Genomic DNA, 24,631 nt, shown 5'->3' with positions numbered 1-24,631 from the left:
GACTCTTTCCTCTCCCCATTCTCCTGATCTGTGACCTCCTGGGCATTCTGGCCAATCTGCTTCCCTCTGACTTTGCAGACTGCACTAATGGAACTACCAGAGTAATGCAGGTCTGAAGCCTACAATCTCCTGACCAGCCTGTGCTTCTTGGTTCTTACGCAAGCCAGTTCTTTCTATAAAATATTTCTAAGCAGCTCTCAACCACCAGGTCTGAGGATCCCTGTTGTCCCTTAGCCAAGGCTGCTGTCTCCCCCAGATCCCCATCTCACCAGGATCACAAGGATACCCGCAACTATTACAGGAAACATAGGTTCTTCCTGCAATAAAATTAAAGTTGCTAACATCTACTGAGTACCTACTGATTACTGTGAGGATGAGGTAATGTATGTAAAGTTTTAGCACAATCTGTGACAATGTATGTAAAGTTCTTAGCATAGTCTCTATACTAAGAACTTTACATAATTACCAAATCCTCACAACAACACAACAAAAATTTTTACCCCTATTTTACAGGTGAGGATACTGAGGTTCGGAAGGGCTAAGTGACTTCCCCAAGGTCATCCGGTTAGTGGTTAAGGCAGTATTCATAACTCACGTCTGTCAGACTCCAGAATCCACTTTACGTTCTCTCTGCTACACTGCCCTGGCTCCCCACCCTACAAGTACTTAGAGACCTAAAGCAAAGTGGAAAAGGAAAAGTGAGGCAAGACGGAGGGGCTTTTTCATTTTCACTGCCTGGCTCCCAACTCAGACTCCGGCAAGGCTAATTCCATGATGTTTCACTGGCCAACAGTCCCACCAGCCTGGAGCCCTGGGGAGCTGACAAAAGTCAAAAGGCTCCCTGGCAGGCTTGTTCTGGCAGCTGCCCAGCCGACTTGTGCTAACACAGCAACAGGCACAGGAAAGGGTCTAGAGAGAGTGGAAAAGCACCAGACACTGAGCCGCTGCAGGGAGAGAAGTGATTCCTGCCGTGCTCCGACAGGATAACCCTACGCTAAAGCCATCACAGGGCTGGGAAGAGACCGGGGAGGGAGGCAGCAAAAGGCCCCAAGCACGTCCACTTACTGTGACTGGAAGGCCAGTCAAAAAGAGGGTCACACGCCTCCAAGGTGAATCAGCAACGATGGGAGAAAACCAGTCTGCACCGTGGTTCATCCCAGCAACCCTCACCTGTCATACCTGCATCCACGTAAACCTTGCTACCTAATGTCACCTGAGCAGAGGTTAGAAGCGCGCATATACTATCTTACAACCACTGCAATTGCTGATCTCAGCCAGGCTGTGGGAAAGAAAGATCTAGCTGAGAATACTAATAGATTTGCTAGAGGAAGAAATTCAGTGAGGATATACCCTTGGAAAGGAAACGTATTTAAAAGGGGGCACAATCAAAGTGAGACTGGAAGAAGGGAGCCACCTGGATTTCCAAAGATAGGGCTCTCTCGACCTGACACCGAGAGGAGGCCAACGGGTGGTGACAGAAATACCTAAAAGATCTGAAAACTCCAAAAATGTCCATGGGAAAATTTGTTTGGTATTGTTTCTGTAGGCTTTCCATCCTCTTGTTTTTCTTAGGTTGATATTAAGCTGCCTTTGTACAGGATGCCCAAAAGTGTTTTGAGGGAAACCAGTTCTGGGATCTAGTATGTGTCACAAGTTGTTAGATTGAAAAAAAAAAAAAAAAAAGTATTCTTAGGTGTCATCAGAAGGAGGGGCAGTTTGAGAGGTCACTAATTGGCAGCCACTGGGTCAAATTAACCCCATGGGTATGTTAGCATGCTTAGAATTTTTCATAATGAATTATCAACACTTAAAAATCAAAAGGTTACACATACCAAAAACCCCTGAATTTCCAGCATCTTTTAATTTTGTACCCCCTCTGGAGCTCTCAGAACATCTTAGAACCTCTTAGAACATCTTTTCGAAAAATTCAAAATCTGGTACCACTGGATGAGCAGCGCAGATTAAAAGGTGAGTCGCCACTGCCCCCTTTTGGCAGGTCTGTGCTTTCTGACAGTGTGGTGGCTCATTTGTCACCTGACCTTGACAGCACCAGTGTTAGGTTTAGCCCAGGGGAAGTGACCACAGGCTTGGTAATGCCCAGGACTGCCATAGGGTGGCAGCACTGGTGTGCCGATGAGGCCTGCTCATCAGCCAGAACCAGAAAGCCCCTTACTTGGGTAGCTGACAGTCTCTCCCTAAGCTCCCTATCAGATTTGTTCCCTGGGAAGCAACAGCAGCTCACTTCCACATTCCCACTAGGCCTCAGTGACCTAGATAGAAGCCAACGACTCAACCTGCTCCCTCCTCTCAGGCCACCACCTTGCAGGAAGGCACCTCCAGCTGGCACGTCTCCACAGCTGGCACCTCTAACTGCTCAGGAACGCCACCCTCACCCACCTGTGAACACCATCAGGCCTCAGGAGAGAGAGCCTGAGATAAGAAGCAGAGCCAATTCCCATTCCCTTTTAGAGGCAGATTCATTCTTCATCAAATGTTCAGTACTGCCCTTTGCTCACTTAAGTTAAACATCAGTTGGCTTCAAGAGGCAACAGCTTCTTATGCTTCTTCCTAACCTCTGCCTTTACTCCCCTCACAGCCTCACCAGCAACGTCTTACGTGGCAACATTTAGTAGAACTCCTAGAGCCCTTTAGGAAAGACATTTGGTATTATGCATGAGATCCTCAAAACTGCTCACTCATCCTATTTCATCCAAAATGACATTTGCTATTTTTACTATTTATTTCAAAATGCAGAAAAAGCTTTATATATTCGTTGCAGTGTCTAAAGGAGTGAATGACCAGAAGCAATTCAAATGTCTAGCAATATGGAAATTGTCCAGGATAAACTTATGCCATACTCCCACTTGATAGACAATTATGTTGCTATTAAAAACAACTACAGGCCACCAGGCACAGTGCCTCACACCTGTAATCCCAGCACTTTGGGAGGCCAAGCCAAAGGACGGATCACTTGAGGTCAAGAGTTCAAGACCAGCCTAGCCAACATGATGAAACCCCATCTCTACTAAAAACACAAAAATTAGCTGGACATAATGGCTTATGTCTGTGTTCCCAGCTACTTAGGGAGCTGAGGTGGGAGAATCACTTGAACCCAGAAGGCAGAGGTTGCGGTGAGCCAAGATCATGCCACTGCACTCCAGCCTGGGTGACAGATTGAGACTGTCTCCAAAAAAAAAAATAAATAAAAATAAAAATAACAGACCAACCAAGGCCGGAGGATCACTTGAGCCCAGGAGTTTGAGACCAGCCTGGGCAGCAACATAGTGAGACCTGGTTCTACCAAAAAAAATTTTAAATTAGCTGGGCATGGTGGCATGCTCCTGTAGTCCCAGCTACTTGGGAGGCTGAGGTGGGAGGACTGCTTGAGCCCAGGAGGTCAAGGTTGCATTGAGCTGTGATTGTACTGCACTAAAGCCTGTGTGATACAGTGAGACCCCGTCTCCAAAAGCCCAATTATGATGACCATATAAAATGGAAAAATTATAATAGTATGTAAGAAACGTATACAAAACTAAATGTACATAGTGATAACTATCTTTAAAACCTATGCAGAGAATTAGTAAAAGACAACAAAATGTTAACAGGTGGTTATGAAAGAGCTGAGAACATGGGTAACCTTCTTAAAATCCCTACCAAATTTTCTTGAATGTGCATATAATACTTTTATAGGGAAAAGCGTGTGTGTGTGTGGTCTACTTCCATTTAGGCTTGAAGGTGCTACAGTCAACTGTAATGATGGTAAAAGGTTCTTGGGAATCTGTGCCTCCAGGATTCAGTGCAACTATCCTAGTAAAGCAGTTTCCAGGGCTCCTTGGCACCCTTTAGTACCAATCTTATCCTGCTCTAAAATGCCTGTACTTGCCTGACTCCTAAGACCCCCAAATACCATCTGGATGATAGGATTCGATCATTATGGTTCTCAGATACCACTTTAATCAAGTTTTGCACTATACAGTGATGAGGGTAGAAGACAGTGATGGTTTTCAAGCAAATTCACCAGGCACATGTTTGGCCCTGCCCCAAAGTCTGGGCTTCCCAGAACAGAAAAATGCTTTCCTTCCCTGGGGATTCCTATTCCTGAGCTGACAAGACAGATTTCAGTAAGAATGAGCACAAAGGATAGGGCAAAATAGTGAAGGGAGCCAGGTGCATATTTGAATTCTTCCCAGTGCAGACTGGAACTAGACATGCAGGTATCCCTCCTAAAGGCAACACCCAAATCCCAGCCATTCCCACTCGAGGCCAAGCCGCCTGCCCATGGAGACTGATAGCCAACGTTCATCTCATAACGCTCCTCCCAGCAGTGCACCAGTAAACTCAGACGCCCGAGTGCTTGTGGCCACCACACAACAGATGCGGCCTTCCTCTTCAATGTCCCTTCGGCAGCTGCTGGGTCTGCCTGGCCATCAAGGAGCAGCCAGTACTTGTATGGCTGTGCGGTATGGGAGGGGCCAGAATATGCAACAAAGCCAATCAGATGTGGGTTCTGGGGCTGGGTGGACATGATAGCAGGACCAGTCACAGGCCACAGTAGGACCACAGGGCCCTGTGTCCTCCATTAATTCTTCTCTGGGCGGTTTCTGTTCAGCACAGCTTTTGGGGCAAATTCTAGCTTGTCCTTAAGGCTCACCACCTGGGTGTGGTCCTTGCCTAGAAGCTCATCCAGCTTGCGATCCTCCCGGCGCTCTGAGATGCTCTTTTCCTCCTCCGCAGGCTGGGGGTCCTTTCCCCTGATGAACCATTCCAGGTGGTAGCCCACAGCCCCAACCACGAAGGCGACAGGGAATGTAACATAGGGAGCATAGGTACGAACCGCGGTCCAAAACACAGGCCACATGACATCTGCAGAAGAGCACAAGGTGCATTAGAGAGAACCCAGCATCCTCTCCCACCAAATAAGAGCAACCCACTGGGGCTCTCCACTCACCAGGCAGCCTGGCCCAATTTACTGAGCACCCAGTCCTGTGCAGAGCAATGCGAGAGGACGGTCCCTGAAATAATCTAAGAAATTTCAAAAGATTCCCTTGTTAGGGAAGAAGGAAGAATCTCCATTTTATTGACTGTACTCTTTGACACATGTGCACCAATATAAGACAATGTTCCTCACAAGGGGACCTCTGAGCCTTACCTAATAGGGCTTCAAGTCTACAGCTGACCCCAGGCCCTCCCTCTAGTTTGCCAGCATTTCAAGACGGGGAAAAGCAGCCTTCCTCTGCTCTATGAAGTTTCTCCATGAGTGCAGCCAGCCACCTTTTCCCCATGACACACAATTCTACGATGAATCTCCTGGTTCCACAATATGAAAAGTAGTTCCTTTTCTTCATGTAAAGCATAAGGAGTATATTGAAACAGTCACATCCATAATGCATTACCTAATTATCCTGGATTTCAGGTAAACAGATAACTGTTTTATCCTATTCTGAACCTGGCTTTTCCAACAATGAGACAAACCTATACGTTACAAATCTGGCTAACTAAACCACTTTCAAAATATCCTATCTTGGCTGAAGACAGTGGCTCATGCCTGTAATCCCAGAACTTTAGGAGGCTTATAATCCTTATTACTTAGGGGGCTGAGGCAGGAGAATCGCTTGAACCTGGGAGGCAGAGGTTGCAGTGAGCTGAGATCATGCCACTGCACTCCAGCCTGGGCGACAGAATGAGATTCTGTCTCAAGGAAAAAAAAAAAAAATCCTATCTTCAACCAAACGCATACCCTCGTATTGACATAAAAAGCTCCTGAAAATATTACAAATCATTATACATACTCTGGACAACATAAGACTCGAAGATTTTCTGCAAAAAAAAAAAACCACAGTACAAGCCATGTACAGTTGAGGGGGACAGAGTGAATTGCCTCAGGGACTCCTGAAATGAAGTAGTCCAATACTGAAGTAATGTAAAAACACAAAAATTGGGTCACTCTAATGACTATTCAGGCTGAAATGATTATTACCGTTATCAATTATCAAAGCTCATTCACAGTTATAACACAGCTGCCATTTATTGAGCACTTATTACATGCTAGGCCATCAGCTAGGCGCTTGGTATACACTCTCTCTCTTAATCCTCATGTCCACCATGTGAGGTAGATACTTAACCCACTATCAGAGGGTTAAGTAACTTGCCCCAAAAGTATCAACTAAAAAATCTTTGTCGATGCCCCCATAGGTATTTCTCCAACACTGCTATCTCTGATCTAAAGAAAACAATCGAAACCTCACCAAGGATAAGATGACTCTCCCCCTCTTTCTTTGGTTCTAATTCTCTTTGAAAGAATCCCAGTGTTCTCTGGACCTAACACTATAAGGCAGCAGTCCCCAACCTATTTGGTGCCAGGGACCAGTTTCGTGGAAGACAATTTTTCCATGGATGAGAGGTGGAGAGGGATGGTTTCGGGATGAAACTGTTCCAGCCCAGATCATCAGGCATTAGATTCTCATAAGAAGCATGCAACCTAGATCTTCGCATGCGCAGTTCACAATAGGGTTTGCACTCCTGTAGGACTATAATACTGCTGCCGATTTAACCAGAAGATGAAGCTCAGGCGGTAATGCTTCCCAGCTCACCCACCGCTCAACACTCACCTCCTGCTGTGTAGTCCAGTTCCTAATGGGCTGAAGACCACCCCTGGTCTGTGCCCCAGGGGACTGGGGACCCCTGGAATAAGGGAGTTATCATGAAATTAAAAAAAAAAAAAAAAAAAAAAACTGCAGCAGCTCCAAGATTCCGCTCCTTATTGTCTTAGCACCAGGCACTATGATGACAATTCACACACTAATCATCCTCTGATCCTCATAACACCTTTATGATGTAGGAATAATTAGGCCAGACTCTAGTTAAGCCACAAAGGCTCACAGACATTTTTGGGGTACTTACCCAAGATCACCAGAAGAGATAGAGCCACTGATTTTGAACCCAGGCCTCTCCAACTTAAAAGCCTACACTCTTTCTAGTGGGAAGAACACACTGCAGAGGTATATGATTTCTGACCAAATTCTGGACTGAGAGAGAGCTCCTACAGTTTATTCCCATCAGCCTGGCATTTCATTACCTAGAAGTGCTCCTTTTTCCCAGACTCCAAGATTATACTCAGGGATTTGTGAAATTCTGAGATATAGCAGTAGTTACAAGAGGCACCTCTAAAGAATCCCAAACCTAATACTTCTCTGTTTTATTTCCCACCTTTAAAGCAAGTCCTCTGTATATGTAAATGTTTTCCCTAAATAGCAATTGTCCATTCAGATTTCCAAATTTTGTCTTAAAACATATCGAGCATGAGATCACAACTCTCACAGGCAGCATAAAGTCGCTCTTTACCGGCCTGCTCACATTCTATCATTCCCAAATAAGTCAATTAATTCCTTTATTCAACACTTATAACCACTTGCTCTGTGTCAGGCGCGGTGCTGACTTAACCTGTTTGCATTTCTCAAGACACTTTAAGCTCCAAAAGGGCAAGAGCCATGTCTGTCTGTCCCCATTGTGCCCTGTCCATCCCTGCACCTCTCCTACCATGCCTGGCAGAGTGCCCAAAAAAGGTCTGTTGAACAAATGAATGACAGTCCAAACAACTCCCTAGTGTAAAATCACATCCTCCACCCACTCCCCCAAAAGGTAGCAAGAACATAACAGATGCCTTTGCTGATTACAAAAACCTAGAGACTCCATCATAGTCATCCCCAGGGTATCACAATGAAAGAGACAAAAGTGAAAAATACTGTGACGCATATCTCCAGCCCGGCATGGAGGAAGTGTGCCAAAAGCATCCAGTAAAGGTCAACTGGGTTGCTGGGAAATCTGCCCCAGTTGGGTGCCTGGAGGCCCAACGAGGCCAGAGCCGTCGTCCCACATTAAAGAACTGCTAACAAGGACAGAGGAGGCCTGAGATGCCGGAAGAATTAACCCTGACAGTCACTCGAGCGCACTCCAGGGATGGGAGCGCAAATGAGGTCAGGGTCCAACTGGCTACCCTTCTCCCTTCCCTGGGGCTGCCGGTCCCCTGCCCCTAGCCCACCTCATTCATGGCCTCATCAACGTCCATCCTCATTGAGGTGCCGAGAAGCCCTGCCTGCAGCGGACCAGCTGGGCTCCGAGACTTGGTACCAGAACACCCGCAAAAGAGGGGGTCGTCACGCCTGGCCGGGACCGGGGTGGACCCTAGCGATCACTCCTCCCATAACTCAGAGGTTACGGGCCTGGGCTGACAAGACCTGCTCGCCGGGACCGCGCGCTCACCTGTGGCCCAGCCCACACTCCCCAGCGCGGCCCCCGCTCTCCGCCGGCTCGCCGGGAGCACGGAAGTCGCAGCTCCCAGCGGCCCGCGGGACCTTGCCCTGTGACCCTGCCCACTGGCCGTTGGCCCTCTGGGAGCGCAGGGATTGGCTGAACTTTAGCCAAAGAACGGAAGGAAGCTAGGCGTCCGCAACCGGACCTCGCTGCGCTGAGATGGACTTCGCGCCCCCTGGTGGCCTGGAGGCTTCTCAGCGATGTTGCCACATGCTTTCTGCGTGGAAAAAGTGAAAGATAATCCAGTTATTTTTTTCAACTGATGTGTACTAGGCATCTTCTAAGACCTAGGTCTGGGCACACAGAAACAAAAGACATGGTCCCTGACCTCAAGAAGCTGTTTTTTTTTTTAAACGAAGTCTTGCTCTGTGGTCCAGGCTGGAGTGCAGTGGCGCGATCTCGGCTCACTGCAGCCTCTGCCTCCCGAGTTCAAGAGATTCTTCTGCCTCAGCCTCCCGAGTAGCTGGGACTACAGGGGCACGCCACCACGCCCAGCTAATTTTTGTATTTTTAGTAGACATGGGTTTTCACCCTGTTGGTCAGGATAGGCCTCTTGGGATCTGGACTAGCTTTCTAGTGACCTTGGGAATATTATTAACCTGTTTGAGGCTTCCCCTTCTGTGTAGAGGTAATAAGATCCATTTCGCAGGGATGATGTGAGGGTTAGATAACATATTTGTAAAGTACTGTGCCAGGCACACAGCCAGCAGGAAAATAAATGTGGCTATTGTTAGTCTAAAAATAATTGAAATATAGTAAAACCTAAGTCTTAAATGACCTCTGGAGTACAGGTATTCACTTCCTCCTCTGTGTCCCCTCTGTACCCTACATAAACATCAATTTAATTATATACAGAAAAGTCCCAAAGTTCAAGCTTCTTGATGCCCCCACAGGAGGGCCCTTCCCACCCTCATCCCACTAATCTCAGCCTGCGTATTTATTTTACTAGCACATACTAAACCCAGCAGGCCACACTGTTTCACACCTCAGTGCCTTCCTGATGCTTTTTCATCTACCTAAAGTGTCCTTTCCACCTTTTTTTTTTTTCAAACAGGATCTTGCTCTGTCGCCCAGGCTGGAGTGCAGTGGCACAATCATAGCTTACTGCAGCCTCGACCTCCTGGGCTCAAGTGACTCCCACTTCAGCCTTCCCAGTAACTGTGACCAGAGATGCACATCACCAGGCCCGGCTAATTTTTGTGCTTTTTGTAGAGACCGGGTTTTACCATGTTGCCAGGCTGGTCTCAAACTCAATCAGTCTGCCCGCCTCAGCCTCCCAAAGTGCTGGGATTACAGGTGTGAGCCATCGTGCCTGGCCATGAAGTGCCCTTCCCACCTTTCTTTACTATGCCAAACTGTGCTCTGGCACAATTTTCAAGCTTAAGGGTGACCTCCATAGGAAGCCTCATACATAGACTGCTTATCACGTTAGATACCCTTCCTCTATTATCTCAAAAAGCTCAAAGCTAAGCTCTGGAAGCGAAGACGGAGAAAAGGGAACAGTAATGTACAAGCCAAGGTTCACTGAAAATCAACTGACAAAAGGCAGATTAATAGGAGAAAAGACATACAAAATTTTATTTTAACGTGCATAGCACGGGGGGTGGGGTGGCCGGGAAGGGAAGGGGTCACAGGAGAATGGTTACCCAATAACCCAATGGGGTACAGAAGCTTATACACCCTTTTTCACAGGGGAAGGGGAGAGACGGAGGATATAGACAATTCTTTTGAGGGCCCTAAGTGATTCTTAGAGAGGAAAAAATGGACAGAAATTCACTTGTAAATGATTCTCTTTAGAATTTGAATGAGCCCAAGAAGCAGGCATCATCTTGTAAAAAATCCATCCAGGTGTGGTTGCCTTCCTCAGTCTTCTTTTCAGAGACAGATGAGATTTCGGAGAGGGGAGGAAGGCAATTTTGTTTTTTTTTTTTTTGGAAAGAGGTTTTCTTGATCAGATTAGGAAATTCCAGAGAGTCCCTCCCTGTACTTGGGAAACAAGGTTAGAGGGACCTTGATTCTGAGGCAGCTTCGAAGGCCTCTCAGCATGTCAAAGCGCCAATCTTTGGGGTATTGCTTTCCGAGCCCCAACAGTACAAAGAAATATTTAGGAGACCATTGTTAGCAGAACCTGTGCACTAATTGAATATGTGGAGAGGAGAAGGGAACAGAACTGCCCAGAGGAACTGGCATTCGGTCAGCCAATCATGTGCTAGGCATTGGGGATGCAAAAATGACTGGGACCAACCTGCCTCCGGAGTTCTCTGACTAAAGAAACAGATGGGTCTACAAAATGTCAACAGAGTGTAAGAAATGTGATGACAGAAGTATACACACGCAGCACAGAAGAGGATCTTCAGCCCGGCCACAGGAAGGTTCAGGGAAGGCTCCCTAGAGGAACCAGGCCTTGAGCTGAATCTTGAGTCATGGCTAGCGGTTCCCTCAAGCAGAAGTGCTGAGGGGCTCAGGAGCATAGACTTAGAAATCAGATAGCCATGGGTTCAAATCCTGACTCTTGTCTGCTAATCTCAGAAAAGCTATTTACACTCTTTGTTTTAAAAAAAAAGACAATAGTACCCGCCCCTAGGGTTGCTGTATTAAATCAATCTAAACGTGTATAAAGTGCTTGGCATAGTAGTTTGCACCTTCTCAGTGCTCAGTAAATGGTTATTGACATGTTAAGTATTTCCAAACTGTATTGCTCCTTCTGTAATGTCCTATGTCCATTCGTGGCTTTACTCATTCATTAAGCCAGAAATCTGAGTGACACCTTCAAGGCGTCCCATCTTTGCATTATTCCCCAGATCCAGCTTACGGCAGCTATGCCTCCTAAATGTCTCTCAAAGTCAACATCATTCTCTCTTACCTGGACCACTTTAGCAGCTCCCTCAAAGGTCTCCCTGCCATCTTGTTGCCCCCGCCAGTGCATTTCCATTCTGTTGACCATAGTTTTATCTTTCAAATAAAACTATGAGGTCTCCATCTTAGCCCCCAATCACCAACTCTATATTGGTCCCTTCTGGCCATATCTCCTCCACGCCCTCTCCAGCCACCATCACCTGTCACCCTCTCCAGCCTATGCTTTCATTCCCAACACACGTGCTTCCATGGCTTTGCCCGGGCTGGTCCCTTGGCCTGAAATGAATTTCTCCCTTCTCTTCCTTGACTGCAAAATGCTAATTCATCCTGCAAGATCCAGTTCATAAGGCAGAAAGCTTTCCCAGACTACCTGTGCTATGGTTGTACCCTCCAAAACTTATGCTGAAATTTGTCATCGTAAGTATTAAGAAGCGAGACCTTTAAGAGGTTATTAGGCCATGAGGGCTGCACTCTCAAGAGTGGAATTAATGCCCTTATACAAGGGCAAGTTCAACTCCCTCTCTTGCCTGCTCAACTTCTGCCATGGGATGACACAGCAAGAAGGCCCTCAAAGGATGCCAGCACCGTGACATTGAATTTCCCAGCCCCCAGAACTGTGAGCCAATAAATACCTGTTTATTATAAGTTACCCACTCTGTGGTATTCTATTATCGCAGCACAAAACGGATTAAGACACCCTGGTTGCTGGAGGCTCTCTCCTCTCAATCCCTCGGCCCTTCTGGGAAAGCAGGCCTCCCTTTGCACCATAACTTTCTGTTTATGTGCCTGGTCATGGCCAGACTATAAGCAACTCAAGCAAAAGGACTGGATCTAATCTTCAACTCATCTATGGGGCTCAGCATAACTACCTAGGCCACAAGAACCAAAGGAGACTCATGCACACCAGCCCCAGCTGGGGAGATTTTAGACATCATGTCTGCAGCAGGATGACCACAGAGTTGCAGGTGCTGACCTGTTCCTTTGTGCCCTCTCTCATATACCTCACAATCCTGGGAAACCTGGCTGTTTCTGAGAAAAGTCATAGACCCATTAAATGCTGTATAATGTAAAGGGTTAAACTCAGACTCAGCCACTTCCTGGCTTCATGGTTTGAGGTAAGCTGTTTAAACCTCTCCAAGTCCCAGTTTCCTCATCTGTAAATGGGGGTGATAACGACACCTGTTTTACAGCATTGCTCTGAGTTCAGACCTCACCCATGTCCCAATTTTAGAGATGATAAAACAATCTTAGTGAAGTAAACTGACCCAGTTTACTTCTATCGGAGACTTTTGGACAGTCATCCAATTTAAGTCTTCCCAAACCTGGCTGCTCAGGATCTTGTGGAGCACTTGTTAAAAACTTATTGGAGGGCAGAGTCTATTCACTAAGTCTTGGACCAGGCTCAGGAGTCTGTATGAGATCAGCTCCAAGCTGATTGCTTTTGGGAATTCAGGTCCCATTAGAGCCCTCCTCACCTTCCAGCTCACATGAGTGTGTGTGTGAACCATCTCTTGCTTTTCAGAAGTCATCTACCAAACCAGTCTATAAATCATTCATGCCACTCTTCTGTTCAAAACCCTCCTCTGGCTCCCTACAGCCCACAAGACCCAGGCCATCCTCCTCAATGAGACCCAAACACGGATATGATCAAGTCTCTGTGCTCCCAATGTCTCTTCGTCCTCCAGGCCTTTGCACAGCTGTTCCCTGATCTTGGAACATTCTCCCCAGCCCTGGCCCTCCTTCAGCAGCTAACCCCTCATCATCTTTCTGGCACTCACTCCTGTATTTTAACTGCCTGCTTACTTCTCTATTTTTCCCATACCACCATAATAAGCTCCATTCAGGGTAGAAACTACACCTTGTTCAGGGCTATCCCTGTGGTGCCTGAAAGCGATAAATGAGTGCCACATAAACGAATGAGAAGAATTAGCGGATCCAGTGTGGCCCAGAAAAGCAGCCAACACTGAAGGCTTTTCCTCCTGCCTGGAGGTGATACACCAACCCAAAGGACTGCTCAAGGAGTGGAAAGGGGCTTTCTGGGTGGAGACTGCCAACAGCCCTCTCTGGTCTAAGAAGGCTGCAGAGCTAAAATCTCATGATTTGGCATTTGACCTCGGACAGGTCGTGTAACCTGCCCTGAGCTTCGGCTTTCTCATCTGTTGTAAGGACCAGCCACATTCATGTAAAGCACTCACCCCTTGCCTGACCCACATTGACCACTCAATAAAGCCATCGACACTAGGTTCTGGTTGCCATTTGGCTTCCCAGGAAAGCTTGGTTATTTGTACTTCCTGCTCCCCCACACCAGCCCCCACCAAGGTGCCCACCCATAGGAGGCATCAGAAAATGTGGCAGGCCTGAAGTTTTTCTGCTGATGAGGAATGACTGGAGCAGAAGGAACAGTGTGCCCCTAGGGGAAGAGAAACCTGTATTTGTCCATGCCTAACAATAACCACACTCCCAGTTTATTGAGCACATGCAGTGTGCTGGGCGAGCTCCAGGCTTCCCTCTCTGGGGGACCCCTGGGGACTGGGAGGCAGAATGGAAAACGCTGAAACAGGGAGAGCAGGAAAATGGACATCCTCCCCCTCTTCACCCCACCTGGGCCCTTGCAGGAGGGTTCAGGTTCTTACTGTGGGCACCAGGGGCCGAATCTCCTTTCCACCAGCTAGCCCATCCCTGGGAGGAGCCCAGGCAACCCCTGCTGTCTCCAAACCAAGAGAGTGGGCTCCCGGACCCTTCTCCCTTCACCCCCGTCCTCCCACACACGGGACGGAGGTGGCCTCTTCTGGAGAGAGCAGCTGGCTCAAGTGCAGTTCTGCCGTTTTATTTTTCCTGGGATACTCAAGGGGATGTGGGAATAGCCACAGGTGTGGTGAGGGGAAGCCCCCATCTCCCCTCCCCAGCCGCTGGGAAAGGGAAGAGGCCCAGGCGCCCTGGTCCTGGGTTGGTCCAGCCACCGTGGTCCCTGGGCCCGGTGGGCTGAGGGCTGAGGATGGAGCCCCTGGGAGGGTGGGGCAGGCTCCTAGGCGGGGTTCAGGATTCTTCATAAAAAGCCACGAAGCTTGATCCCCACGAAGCCCAGCCCCGCGGGGTGGGGGGGAACGCAGAGCCCAGATGGGGGACCCGGCCCCGCCTGGCCCGTGGGGGGAAAGAATGGCAGAGATGGTGCCCATGGGGAGGAGGTGGGGACAAAGCGTCGGACCAGGTGGGCGGGGGATCCAGGTGAGGGGCGCAGGGCGGAGAGGCACGGCCCCCTGCCCAGCCCGGGCGCCTTCGCGTGGGGTCAGGAAGGTAAAAAACCCACGAGAGTGTGACGGGCCCGGGGGCCGGGGCGTGCGGTGCCGGTGGGGCGGGCGCTCGGGGCGGCCCGCGTTCACAGTGACCTCGACGCTGGGTGTACAGTACGGGTGGAGAACCGCGGGCCCGGGCCGGGCTGGGCGGGCCGGACCGGTCACAGCCTGGTCTGGGCCTCGGGGATGTAGATCTCGATGCTGTCGGCACTCTCGGTGGCCGAGCTGTGGCGGAAGGAAGCGGCGCGCTTGGCCGCCAGGAGCCGCTTGCGCGCTTCCTGCCGCTGCCTGTCCACGGAGTCCAGGGAGCGCTCCTTCACCGGCACGCCCCGGCCCCGCAGGGGCTTCTTTGGTATCGGCGGAGGGACCTTCTTCTCCTCCTGCGGGGCAGAGGGCGGCGCTGAGCGGGGGCGCCTTACCACCCCACACCCCGGTGCCCGCCCCCGCGGTCCCCCGCACCCGGAGCGCTGACGACCGCGGGGCTCCGAACGCGATGGCGCTCAGCCTCGGATCCCGTGACCCGAAGCCCCACGTGCGCCTGTTCCGACAAGGTCAAATCCCCACGTTTTCCACCAAAGCGCGGCGCGTTCGAGCGCCCCCTGGTGGCGCCGTTCTCAACAGCTCGCATCAAAGCTGGGTTTTCACTCCAGGTCCCGAGAAGGGCGTTCCCCAACCCAGGCTACGCCCCGAGGGTGCACATTCCAGGTCTCTGGACCATATCGCAGACAAAGTCCAGCGACCTGGCGGCTGAGGGGACCCTCAAGGTTCTGCCCTCGATGCCTAGGCCCGAACTGAGGACAGTCTGTCCTTCTGTAAAGTCTACTTTTGCTCTCTCCAGCTGCAGTCGTGCCCCGGCTGAGGAAGCCTTGGGGTTCAGCACAAGCAGTGATGAACACTGGGGCCAAGCAAGTGGCAGTGGCCACGAGCGTGGTCACTCTGGAAGGGGATGGTCACCTATCACCTGTCCAAGCTGCCCTTGCTGCCATGGGTCCCTTCCCCTGCCCCCTTGTTCGCCCCACCCTCCACCTCTCTGGGGAGGGGAGTTTCCCAGAGTCTGGACTCTTTGCCTAAAGGGACCCCAGCCCCACCTTAGGCTCCAGGAGCTTCCAGCTGTTGGCCTTGAGTTGCTGTAGCTCCAGGAACTTGAGGGTCACATCCTCGATGGAGAGCTGTAGGAGGTCCCAGAAACCCGCCAGGTCCTGGAAGGTGGGCACAGGGAACGCAGTGGGATCCTGCAGCAGAGGGAGATGGAGGGAAAGTGGTCGGTCAGGGAGGTCTGAGCCCCAGTCAGGACAAGAGAAAGCCCTATCCACCCTTACTGCCAGGAAGCTCAGCCTGGGAGAGTGGGTGGGGGCTGGGGGACAGGGGGACAAGAAAGAGCCCAGGCCTCCCCGTCTTGTGCACAAACACCTGGTCCTACCTCCAGGCACGAGACTCACAGCCAGCCCTGCAGGCATGGACACACCTCCGGCACACACACACACACACACACTCTGGGTCACACATATCTGGTAGGATCTACTGCTACAGGTGCTCACCATGCTTTGCTGACAGAGCCGGAAGAACTGCTGAACCTTCTGGGACAGGAGAAGTTGTGTGCTGCCCACAGCGCTGCGGATCTTCTCCAGGACTAGAAAGCAGAGGGAAATTCAGGAAGGGAAATGATGCCTCTCCTTCCCCAGCCTCCAGGAACTCTGCCCTGAATGATGCTGACCCCTCAGTCGTTTGGCACTGTCTATCCATCAGTCTCCTCCAGCCCCAGCCCCATCCCATCCTCAAGTTCCTAACCAGTTCTTATTCTACTACACCTGGATAGAGCACGGAGACTGTATCCTCAGACACTGACGTTCCCTCCTTTATACAACCTACATTTCTTGAGTGCTCATCCTCCTTTATCCTTTCTCTCTCCGGTGTCAGAGAACAGAAGGAGACCAGCCCCAGCCTAGCGCTATGGCCCTGGCCAGGGCTTTAGCTCACTGACTACCCATTGGCTGGGCTTTGTTCCTCACTCACCAGTGCATGCATGAGTCCTGCGCCCTTTAAGAATGACCAAGTAATTTCATGTCTGTAACACATCTTCCTAGTCACTCCCTTCAACTTGGATATTCTGAGGTAAGACTGTGTCTCCCAGTAGATACGACTTATAGGAAGGGCCATGCTCTCCCTCAGGCCAGGACCATGTCTCCCTGGCTGAATCTCCTCATCTATGCCTCAGACAGGACCTGACATTGGGAACTGCCTCCCTCTCTGTAATCCTGGTCCCACCACCCAGACCCCCACTCCAGTCCAGATCTGAACGGAGTTCCCTTAGTCCCCATAAACTTGGTGATCTGGACCAGCTGCCATCCTTAGAAGGCCCAGCCCTTTGGCCTGCAGGGTCCACAGCCCAGCCCTGGCCTCTAAAGCTGCACTGTGTGCACCATGCTCCCTTCCAAGAGCTCCCAGCATGTCCTGCTGCCAGTGTTGACCCCCACGCTCCAGTGCAGAGGACCTGTGAGGCACCAGCTGAAGGGACCTCCTGTTACACTGCAGCCCCCGTCACCCCATCAGGGTCTCCTGAGCTGTGACTCACTCTCCTCGGGTAGCTCATAGTCCTCCGCCTCACGCTCCATCTGCTGGCACCAGTGCTCCAGCTTCTCCACTTCTGCCCGCAGCATCTTGATGAACCACTCGCCGTCCCGTGGGCAGGGGGACGCACGGCCTGAGTCAGGGAGGCTACGGGAACCACGCTCTATCCAGGAGTCACGGCGGCCGGCCCCAGGGCCAGGGGTGGGGGCAGGGGCAGGACCAGGTGACCCATCGGTGGCCGGCGGCTCATACGGCAGTGGGTAGCCCTCACGGTAGGCCCACTGGCCCTGCGTGTGGACTGTGCGGAAGACTGAGTAGGTGGGGGCCCGGGGCCCAGGCTGGGGCTCAGAGGCATGCCTCTGGAAGGAGCGTCCAAACTGCAGGGCCTTGTCTTCTGTGGCCACCGTGGCCAGGCCAGCCAGGCCCTCCAGCTCCAGGTCTGCCTGCACGCCAGCCGTCACGCTGTTGGAGCGCTTGAACCTTGCTCGCCTGGGGAGAGGGGTGCCTGTCATTCCCCATTGCCCAGGCTCATGCCAGCTCTCTCTCATCCCCACCCCAAGTGAAAAAAAAGGAAGGGAATGAGAAAGGGAACCTACAAAGTGATAGACTTTATACACTTTAAATATATTGGTCCTTGCAACAGCTAGGTACATAATATACCTACCTATTGCACTGCCTCTAGACAGGGGTGATATTCAAACTATTTAGTAACCAGTTCTGTCCATGGACAGAGCAGATGCTGCCATACACCAGGCAGAGGAGACACAGACCAAAATGCTGCAGCAGTGCCCTGCAGGGGCTAGACTGTGGGGTGGGCTAGAGAGGCCAGGGAGGAGCCAGGGTGGTGGCTCTTTACCAGCGAAGGCAGAAGTATTTCAACATTTTAACAAATGCTATGTCTATGCTAGTTTACACCAGCTGCACTAGAGTGTCCTCAGCCCTACCTAGAGATGAATAAACTAAGTCAACGCAGCTTCTAAGTAGCAGAGCCAGGATTTGGACTCAGGCCTGCTGGGCTCCATAGTCCAAGCACTTGGCACTGCACCAGATGCTAGAACGTCACAGGAAGAAATGCCTTGGAGCAGCTGGGGGTGGAGTGGGCCAGCAGCTGGGAGGACTTCTCTAGGGACCCTGATGGCTCAGCCCAGAGCCTGGCCAGACACAGTGAGCCAGGGCCAGTGGAGCTGAATTAAGTTGTTTGCGGGAATGACATAGGGCCTGGAAATTTCTTGTCTTTGAGTTAATAATATGCAAATCTTATGCAAACCAGAAGGTCAACTGGCCTCGTTCGTTTTTTTCCTGAGTTCAGAGTTCTTTTCTATGAAGAAGTCAGTGACCCCGGAAGATGCATGAGGTTGGGACCAGGCAATACTTTTAAGAAGTGGGAGTCAGGAGATGTGGAAGATAGGGGGATAAACAGAAGATCAAGGTTTGGAAATTCAAGGACCACAAAAGAAAAACCTGTGTGTCCTGAGCTACTTCCACCCCTACATGGTCAGAAGGGATTGTGGGGCCGGCTCAAGGGGTCCCTACAGCTCCCCAAGAGACTTTCCCAACCCCCGCAACTTCAGCTTTTCTCTTGCTGCCCAGGCCTTCTCTCCTTGCCTGCCTACTTCTCTCCAGCTGGCAGGCTGCCTGCTGGGAGCCTGTTGCCATAGAAACCAGGCCCAGAAGGATGCTGCAGGACCCAGGAAGAAGAGATGCACTCATGTGCAGTCTCCAACGAGCCCTATGTCCCAACCCCCACCCAGAGAGGGAAAAGGAGAGAGAACATATCCTCACTGCCTCCCACACAGTCTTCCCCTCCGTGTCTGCCCTGTCCTGCCCTGGGCAGGGCTTGCATCACCATCTGCCTTGACAATTACACTGGCCCCCTTTCAGTTACATCTGCCTCCACTCGGTACCCTGCCAAGGAGGAGCACGGGACCAGGAGTTAGCTCCGAGTTCTAATGCTGGCTTTGTCACTGTGTGCCTTTGTCACTCACCCTCCATCTAGGACATCCAATGTGTATAGTGTATGTACTTAAAATATATATATTAGATATAAATATACACATACATATACATCTAAAAATACACACATATATACAATTATAGAAACAGATTGGTAATTGCCAAGGTAGCTCCTCTCTCTAAAATTATATTTTGCATATTTTAAGATCTGGGGCCCTTCCCAGTCCACCCAAGACTGGAATAGTCTTCCTAAAGCTGAGCTCTGCCAAGTCATTCCCCTGCTCAAAACCCTTCAACAGCCCCCTATTGCCAACAAAACAAAGTTCAGACTTCCTGTGCCAGCATTATCTGAGGCCCTGACACCCTGGACACAGTCCTCCTCTTCAACCTCATCTCCCCCACATGCTCCTGTTCCCCGAATGGACTCTAAGTGATCCTGACTTTAAGCCTTTGCACCCGCTACTCCCCTGCCTTCATCCTCCTAGCTCCTTGTCCATTCCCTGCTTAAAATCCAGCTTCACCTATTTCACTCCCCCTGCCCCCAAGACCACTCCTGAGTACCACACTTCCCTCGGCAGCCCTCCTGGCTTCAGAGGCATTCCTGCCATTCGGGCAGGCTGTTCTCTTTCTGGTGAGAGTCTTATGTGTCTAACTGTACTCTTAGGATGCACCCTGACTTGCTTTGAATGTTTTTGTGCCTTTGTGCACTGGTTAGCCTGTGGCTCCTTCAGAGCTTCAGCCGTTGCAAACTGCAAAGATAAAGGAGGGGTTTGCTCCAATAAACACGTGCCTGAAGATCCGCCACGCCTGTGTGCTTTCCTGTCACCCCTGCTAAACACAGTTCTGTCCTTTGGCACTGCCGTGTCTGCTGCCTTCCACCTGTCCTCCAAGATGTCCTGAGAGGATCACATTCCATCGAGATGGAAACAGCCACACAGCCGGGAACAAAAGCACCAAGTGCCCCAGCCTTCATGCTTCGAAAGTCACTGCCTCAGTGAGCTCTCTCACATGTCTGCCTCAAAGGAGACTGAGGAAGTGGAGGAGCCGATGGGATGACCGGAAGCACGGTCCTCACCAACGCTCCCAGCCAGCAGCCAGAGATGTGTACAGCACACGCGGGAGTCGCTCATCCCTGGGCAGGTGGCATTTAAAACCAGCAGTGTGGGACAAGCTCACCCAAGAAAAGAACAACGGATCCAAGATCCAAACCCCAGGGAGCATGGACATTTCAGGGTTAGGTGGAGATGGTGCCGCTCATAGACGAGTCTAAGCCGGAAAGGAAGAGGGAGAAAACCAGCAGAAAGTGACATAAAAGCAGTGAGGGGACAGACAGGTGTCATGAACGAATGGGCAGCTAACATGGAAAACACAGCCAGTTAAGAATGAAAGGTGCCCACGGATTTGGCAATATGGAAACCACGAGTGATCCAAGCAAGAGTGGGTTTGGTGGAATGTGGGGGCAGATGCCAACTGCAGCAGGTTGTCAGGAGGTGGAGGAAACTAGTCAAGGCAACTCCCGAAGAGCCTGGCTGAGAAGGGAGGAAGACAGAGAGAATGTTCTGTTCGAGAGGGATATTTTGTTTCGGGTGCTTCTCGCATGCTGTATCCCAAGAGGAAAGAACCTGTAGGCAGAATCATGGCCACCAAAGAGGTCCACATCCTAATCCCAGAACCCGTGAATCTGTTACCTTCCATGGCAAAAAGGGCATTGCAGATGTGATGAAGTTAAGGATACTAAGAAGAAGAGACTCTCCTGGATTATTCTGGTGTAAACACATTTTATAAATGAAAGAGGGAGGTGGGAGAGTCAGAGAAGAAGATGGAACGACAGAATCAAGGCTGGAATAATGCAACACAGGGACTCAACCCACCACTGCTGGCTTTGAAGGCAGAAGCAGGCTGCAGGCAAAGGAATGCAGACAGCCTCTATTAACTGGAAACTGACTAAATGGATTCTTCCCAGAGCCTTCCAGAGCCCAGTTTGAAACCCCATTGAGACTCTGACCCCAGATAATAAGTATGTATTGTTTTCCATCACTGAATTTATGATAATTTGTTTCAGCAGGAATAGGAAATTAATACAACCTGTACAGAGAAACTGAATGAAGAGAGAGAAGAGAGAGGCAATAATTCAAGGAACCAGATATAAGGGGGATAAAAAAGAATAACATCTTCTGAGCACTTAGTATGTGCTAGGAAAGCACTTTCCATGAATAAACAATCAATCCTCACGAACAGTTCCACTGTATGGGTGTTAGTATCAGTCCTACTCGTAGATGAAAAAACCAAGGCTTAGGGAGGTTGACCCCTAAGATGAAGGCAGGACTGGTGGAGGGGACAAGGGAAAGAGATCTAAGTAAGCTGGGGGTTGGCCTGGAAGTGGACAGAAGTCCCACCAGTTGACCCCAGTCATCACAGTGAAGTGGGTGATGGCGGTGGCTGTCTGCTGGGGATGTCTGGGGAGCAGGGAAAGGAATGAGAATGAGCAGCTTTAGGGGAGGCAGCAGAACAGAGCGGTTAAACCCGTGTGCTCTGGAGCCTTGCCCAGGTCCAAAACCCGGCTCCGTGGCTTGTGCCTCATTTCCCCATCTGTAAATGAGAATGATAATAGTAGCAGTTCATAAGACTGTTGTGAGATAATATCCATAAAGAACTCAGAACAGCACCCTGCTTGCCCATTGTGTTAGCTATTCTAGAGAAGCAAAATGGTTTGCAGCTCTCACTGAAAAGAAAGGGAGCTGGACAAACACATTCATCGGAATGTAGCACTGAGAACCCAGCTAGGGCATTGTAGTTATTAATTATTATGATTGCTGTTGATCATTTCCATCTGTTCTCCCACAGCACTTTGAACAAAACCTCTTTTCTACTCCATATCACATTGTATCATGGCTGGTTATTTGCATAACTGTCTCCTCACTAAATAGGGCAGTTCATCACACATGAACGTTGGTTGGTTGGAAGGAAGGAAGGAAGGATGGTAGAAAGCAGTAACTATCTTTCAGCATCCACTCTCCATTTCCCCCTTAGTAACAGAACCCCACCATTTTATGCTGCATGTATGGCTACTTTGAATAAAGATTTGGCCGGGCGCAGTGGCTCATGCCCGTAATCCCAGCACTTTGGGAGGCCCAGATGGGTTGATCACCTGAGGTCAGGAGTTCAAGACCAGTCTGGCCAACATGGCCAACCCTGTCTCTACTAAAAATACAAAAATCAGCTGGGTGTGGTGGCACATGCCTGTAATCCCAGCTACTCAGGAGACTGAGGCAGGAGAGTCAGCTTGAACCTGGGAGGCAGGGGTTGCAGTGAGCTGAAATAGCGCCACTGTACTCCAGCCTGGGCAAAAGAGCGAGACTCCATCGCAAAGAAAAAAACAAAAAAAAAGATTCTTTCCCAATCTCCCTACCAAGTAGATGTAGCCATGTGACTAAGTTCCAGTCCATGAGATAAAAGAAGTCGTGGCATGTGCAACTTCCAAAAACGTGTCCTTAAAAGGAGGGGGTACGCCCTTCCTTGCCTCTTCCTCGCCTCTTCCTCCTCCTGGGTCACCAGCGTGCAGACGTGATGGCTGGACCTCAAGCAGACATCTTGGAACATGACACCAAAGGCAAGTGCTAATGGGGTGGGGGATGAGGAATAAGACAGGCTCCGAGTCCTCACACTGTGGGGCACCTGTCAGAGCTCAACTAATGCTCCCTGGATTTCCTCTAAGCAAGAGGGAAATAAACTTCTATCATATTTAAATCACTGTTGTTTGGTGGGGGGGTTTCTGTAAATCACAGTCAAACCCACTCCTAACTCTAACAGATGAATTTTCAGGATAGTGAAGTTCAGGGCTTATGTCACTATTTAGTTTTAGATTTGGCAGTATTTGCTGTGGTCTCCACCAACAGCTGTCAGCGCAGGATAAAAACTGGCTTCAGCTGTGAATTGTCATTAATGCGTAACAATGCATTCACAATTTTTCTCCCAAGCCTGTAAATGAGGCTGCAGAAGCCTCCTCCCTTTGAGTTCTCCAAGGTGACAGTGATTACATTCCTGATAATTCTGCAAGTTGTCATCATGGTTACTTCAGGGAGAGTTTCTACTCTGATTCTCTGGGGGATAACATAAAAGCCTCTGGGAAGAAGCTGGGTTATCCCAAGAGACACAGTATCCAAGGAAAGCTCAATATCCAGAAGTTGTCAAGAGGTTTTGCCAAGAGTATTTGGCAGCAGGCTGGAGGGGTGGGAGGGGGAGTGGGCAGGGAGGAGGGAGGATGGTGTCATTTCAACTAGGCAGAGCCTTCAAACTAGCTCCTGTAGAAACTCCTGTGGAAGGCATCTAAGAGCCTAAACATATAATCAAGCAGGGTAAGCTTTGCAGGGGCTGAAGCTATCTCTGGTTCTGCCCACCTTTGCATCCTCAGTGCCCAGCACACTATTTGGCAAATAATACCAATCAATAAATATCTGTGGACAGATCAATCTTGGGGGGACGGGGTGCAGTGCAGATAGAGCTGAAGGAGTGCCAGACCCCTCACTGTATATTCTAAGCCAAGTCATCGCTGATACTGGGCAACTGGAAGGACTCACAGACAATTCCCAGATGGAACAAGAAGTCCAAACTCCTCACCCAAGAGATGAGCAGAGAACACCCTGAAAGGCAGATGAGAAGAGACTTTCCTGCCCAGCAATTTTAAAAACCGAAGTACAAAGAGAGAAACAGATACTGGGATAAGTGAGACAGCAGTAAGGACAAGAGTCAAAGAAAATGGGGCGTGGCTGTGTGCGCAGTGGGGGCTAGGCCTGAAAACTGGCCAGGCGAGGCTGCTGGAATTCATGGCTCGCTTTTATGCACCAGTTGGGGCATGGTGTGTGGGGAGTCAGACTTAAAGTGCCAGGGACATAAGGGACAGAAAGGGCTATACAGGTGTATGACTAAGGATGCCTGCAGCAGACAGGCCAGGGAGCCTGGCCAAAGAGATGGGCCAGATTTCCCCTATCCGCACCTGTCACTCGCTCTGAATTCCCAGTGTGATCACCTGTCCCAGGCAATTTGGTTCTTTAGATGCTTATTCAACACCATGTCCTCTCCTCAGCCCTCCACATCAAGACCTCTCCAAGCTCTTACACAAGAGCAAGGACGGCCACGTTCTCTGCCTGTCCCTGCCCTTCCCTGACTTTCACTCTAAAATGCCACCCGAATTGGCCCATTTCTCTCTGTATCCACTGCTATCAGCCTTACTCAGACCACAGATCAATACAGTAGACTGAACTAACTTAGGGAGCTCTCACTCACACCCTAAACACACGGAATAAACACACAGAAATGCTGGATTTTAAAAAAATCAAAAAAGCGTTTTTGCCACAATGCTGGGCTTGAAAATAAATTTCCAGGTATGAGAAACAGGAAGGAAATTCAAAACCTGTATTGTGAGAGGGGGTCTAAGCCAAGTGAGCCACAAGGAGCTCAGTCCAGGCATATGCTAGAGGCTAGATGAAAACGCTGAGGGAGGATGAGAGGAGAAACCCCAGACCTGTGCAGCAAGGGGAGCTGGAAAGAGACCCTGTGCACAAAGCCAGCAGCCAAGAAGGTCTGTTTCATTTGCAAATTTGGACTTGAAACACTCATGGCAGGGATGCAGGAATGTTGGCCTGGAAGGAGGA

At 50.0% G+C, this 24,631-nt stretch overlaps 2 protein-coding genes across 6 annotated transcripts in view; both read right to left on the bottom strand.

The window, feature by feature from the left end:
• Positions 1-3,931: 3,931 nt before the first annotated feature.
• SMIM12 (small integral membrane protein 12) lies at positions 3,932-8,404 on the bottom strand. Of its 2 annotated transcripts, none has more exons than XM_017518035.2 (2): positions 8,260-8,404; positions 3,932-4,863 (listed from the first exon to the last, which is right to left on the bottom strand). In XM_017518035.2, the coding sequence occupies exon 2, from the start codon at positions 4,856-4,858 to the stop codon at positions 4,580-4,582; it is 279 nt and encodes a 92-aa protein (XP_017373524.1). In that variant the 5' UTR covers positions 4,859-4,863; positions 8,260-8,404; the 3' UTR covers positions 3,932-4,579. The 2 variants fall into 2 exon arrangements, with proteins under 2 accessions (XP_017373524.1, XP_017373525.1); XM_017518036.2 differs by lacking the exon at positions 8,260-8,404 and adding an exon at positions 5,294-5,367 and having other exon boundaries at positions 3,932-4,867.
• Positions 8,405-9,860: 1,456 nt separating this feature from the next.
• Positions 9,861-24,631, bottom strand: part of DLGAP3 (DLG associated protein 3) — a 66,134-nt gene continuing 51,363 nt past the window's right edge. For all 4 annotated transcript variants that reach the window (XM_017518033.2, XM_037734715.1, XM_037734716.1 and 1 more), the window contains 4 exons: positions 17,032-17,516; positions 15,998-16,089; positions 15,548-15,691; positions 9,861-14,839 (listed from right to left, as the gene is read on the bottom strand). In XM_017518033.2, coding sequence (XP_017373522.1) covers positions 14,621-14,839; positions 15,548-15,691; positions 15,998-16,089; positions 17,032-17,516 — 940 coding nt within the window. In that variant the 3' untranslated portion in view covers positions 9,861-14,620. The remainder of the gene's footprint in view (positions 14,840-15,547; positions 15,692-15,997; positions 16,090-17,031; positions 17,517-24,631) is intronic.

Source organism: Cebus imitator, unplaced genomic scaffold (assembly GCF_001604975.1).
Source record: "Cebus imitator isolate Cc_AM_T3 unplaced genomic scaffold, Cebus_imitator-1.0 Scaffold657, whole genome shotgun sequence".
Lineage (NCBI taxonomy): Eukaryota > Metazoa > Chordata > Mammalia > Primates > Cebidae > Cebus > Cebus imitator.
This window is presented reverse-complemented; position numbering and strand designations above follow the sequence as displayed.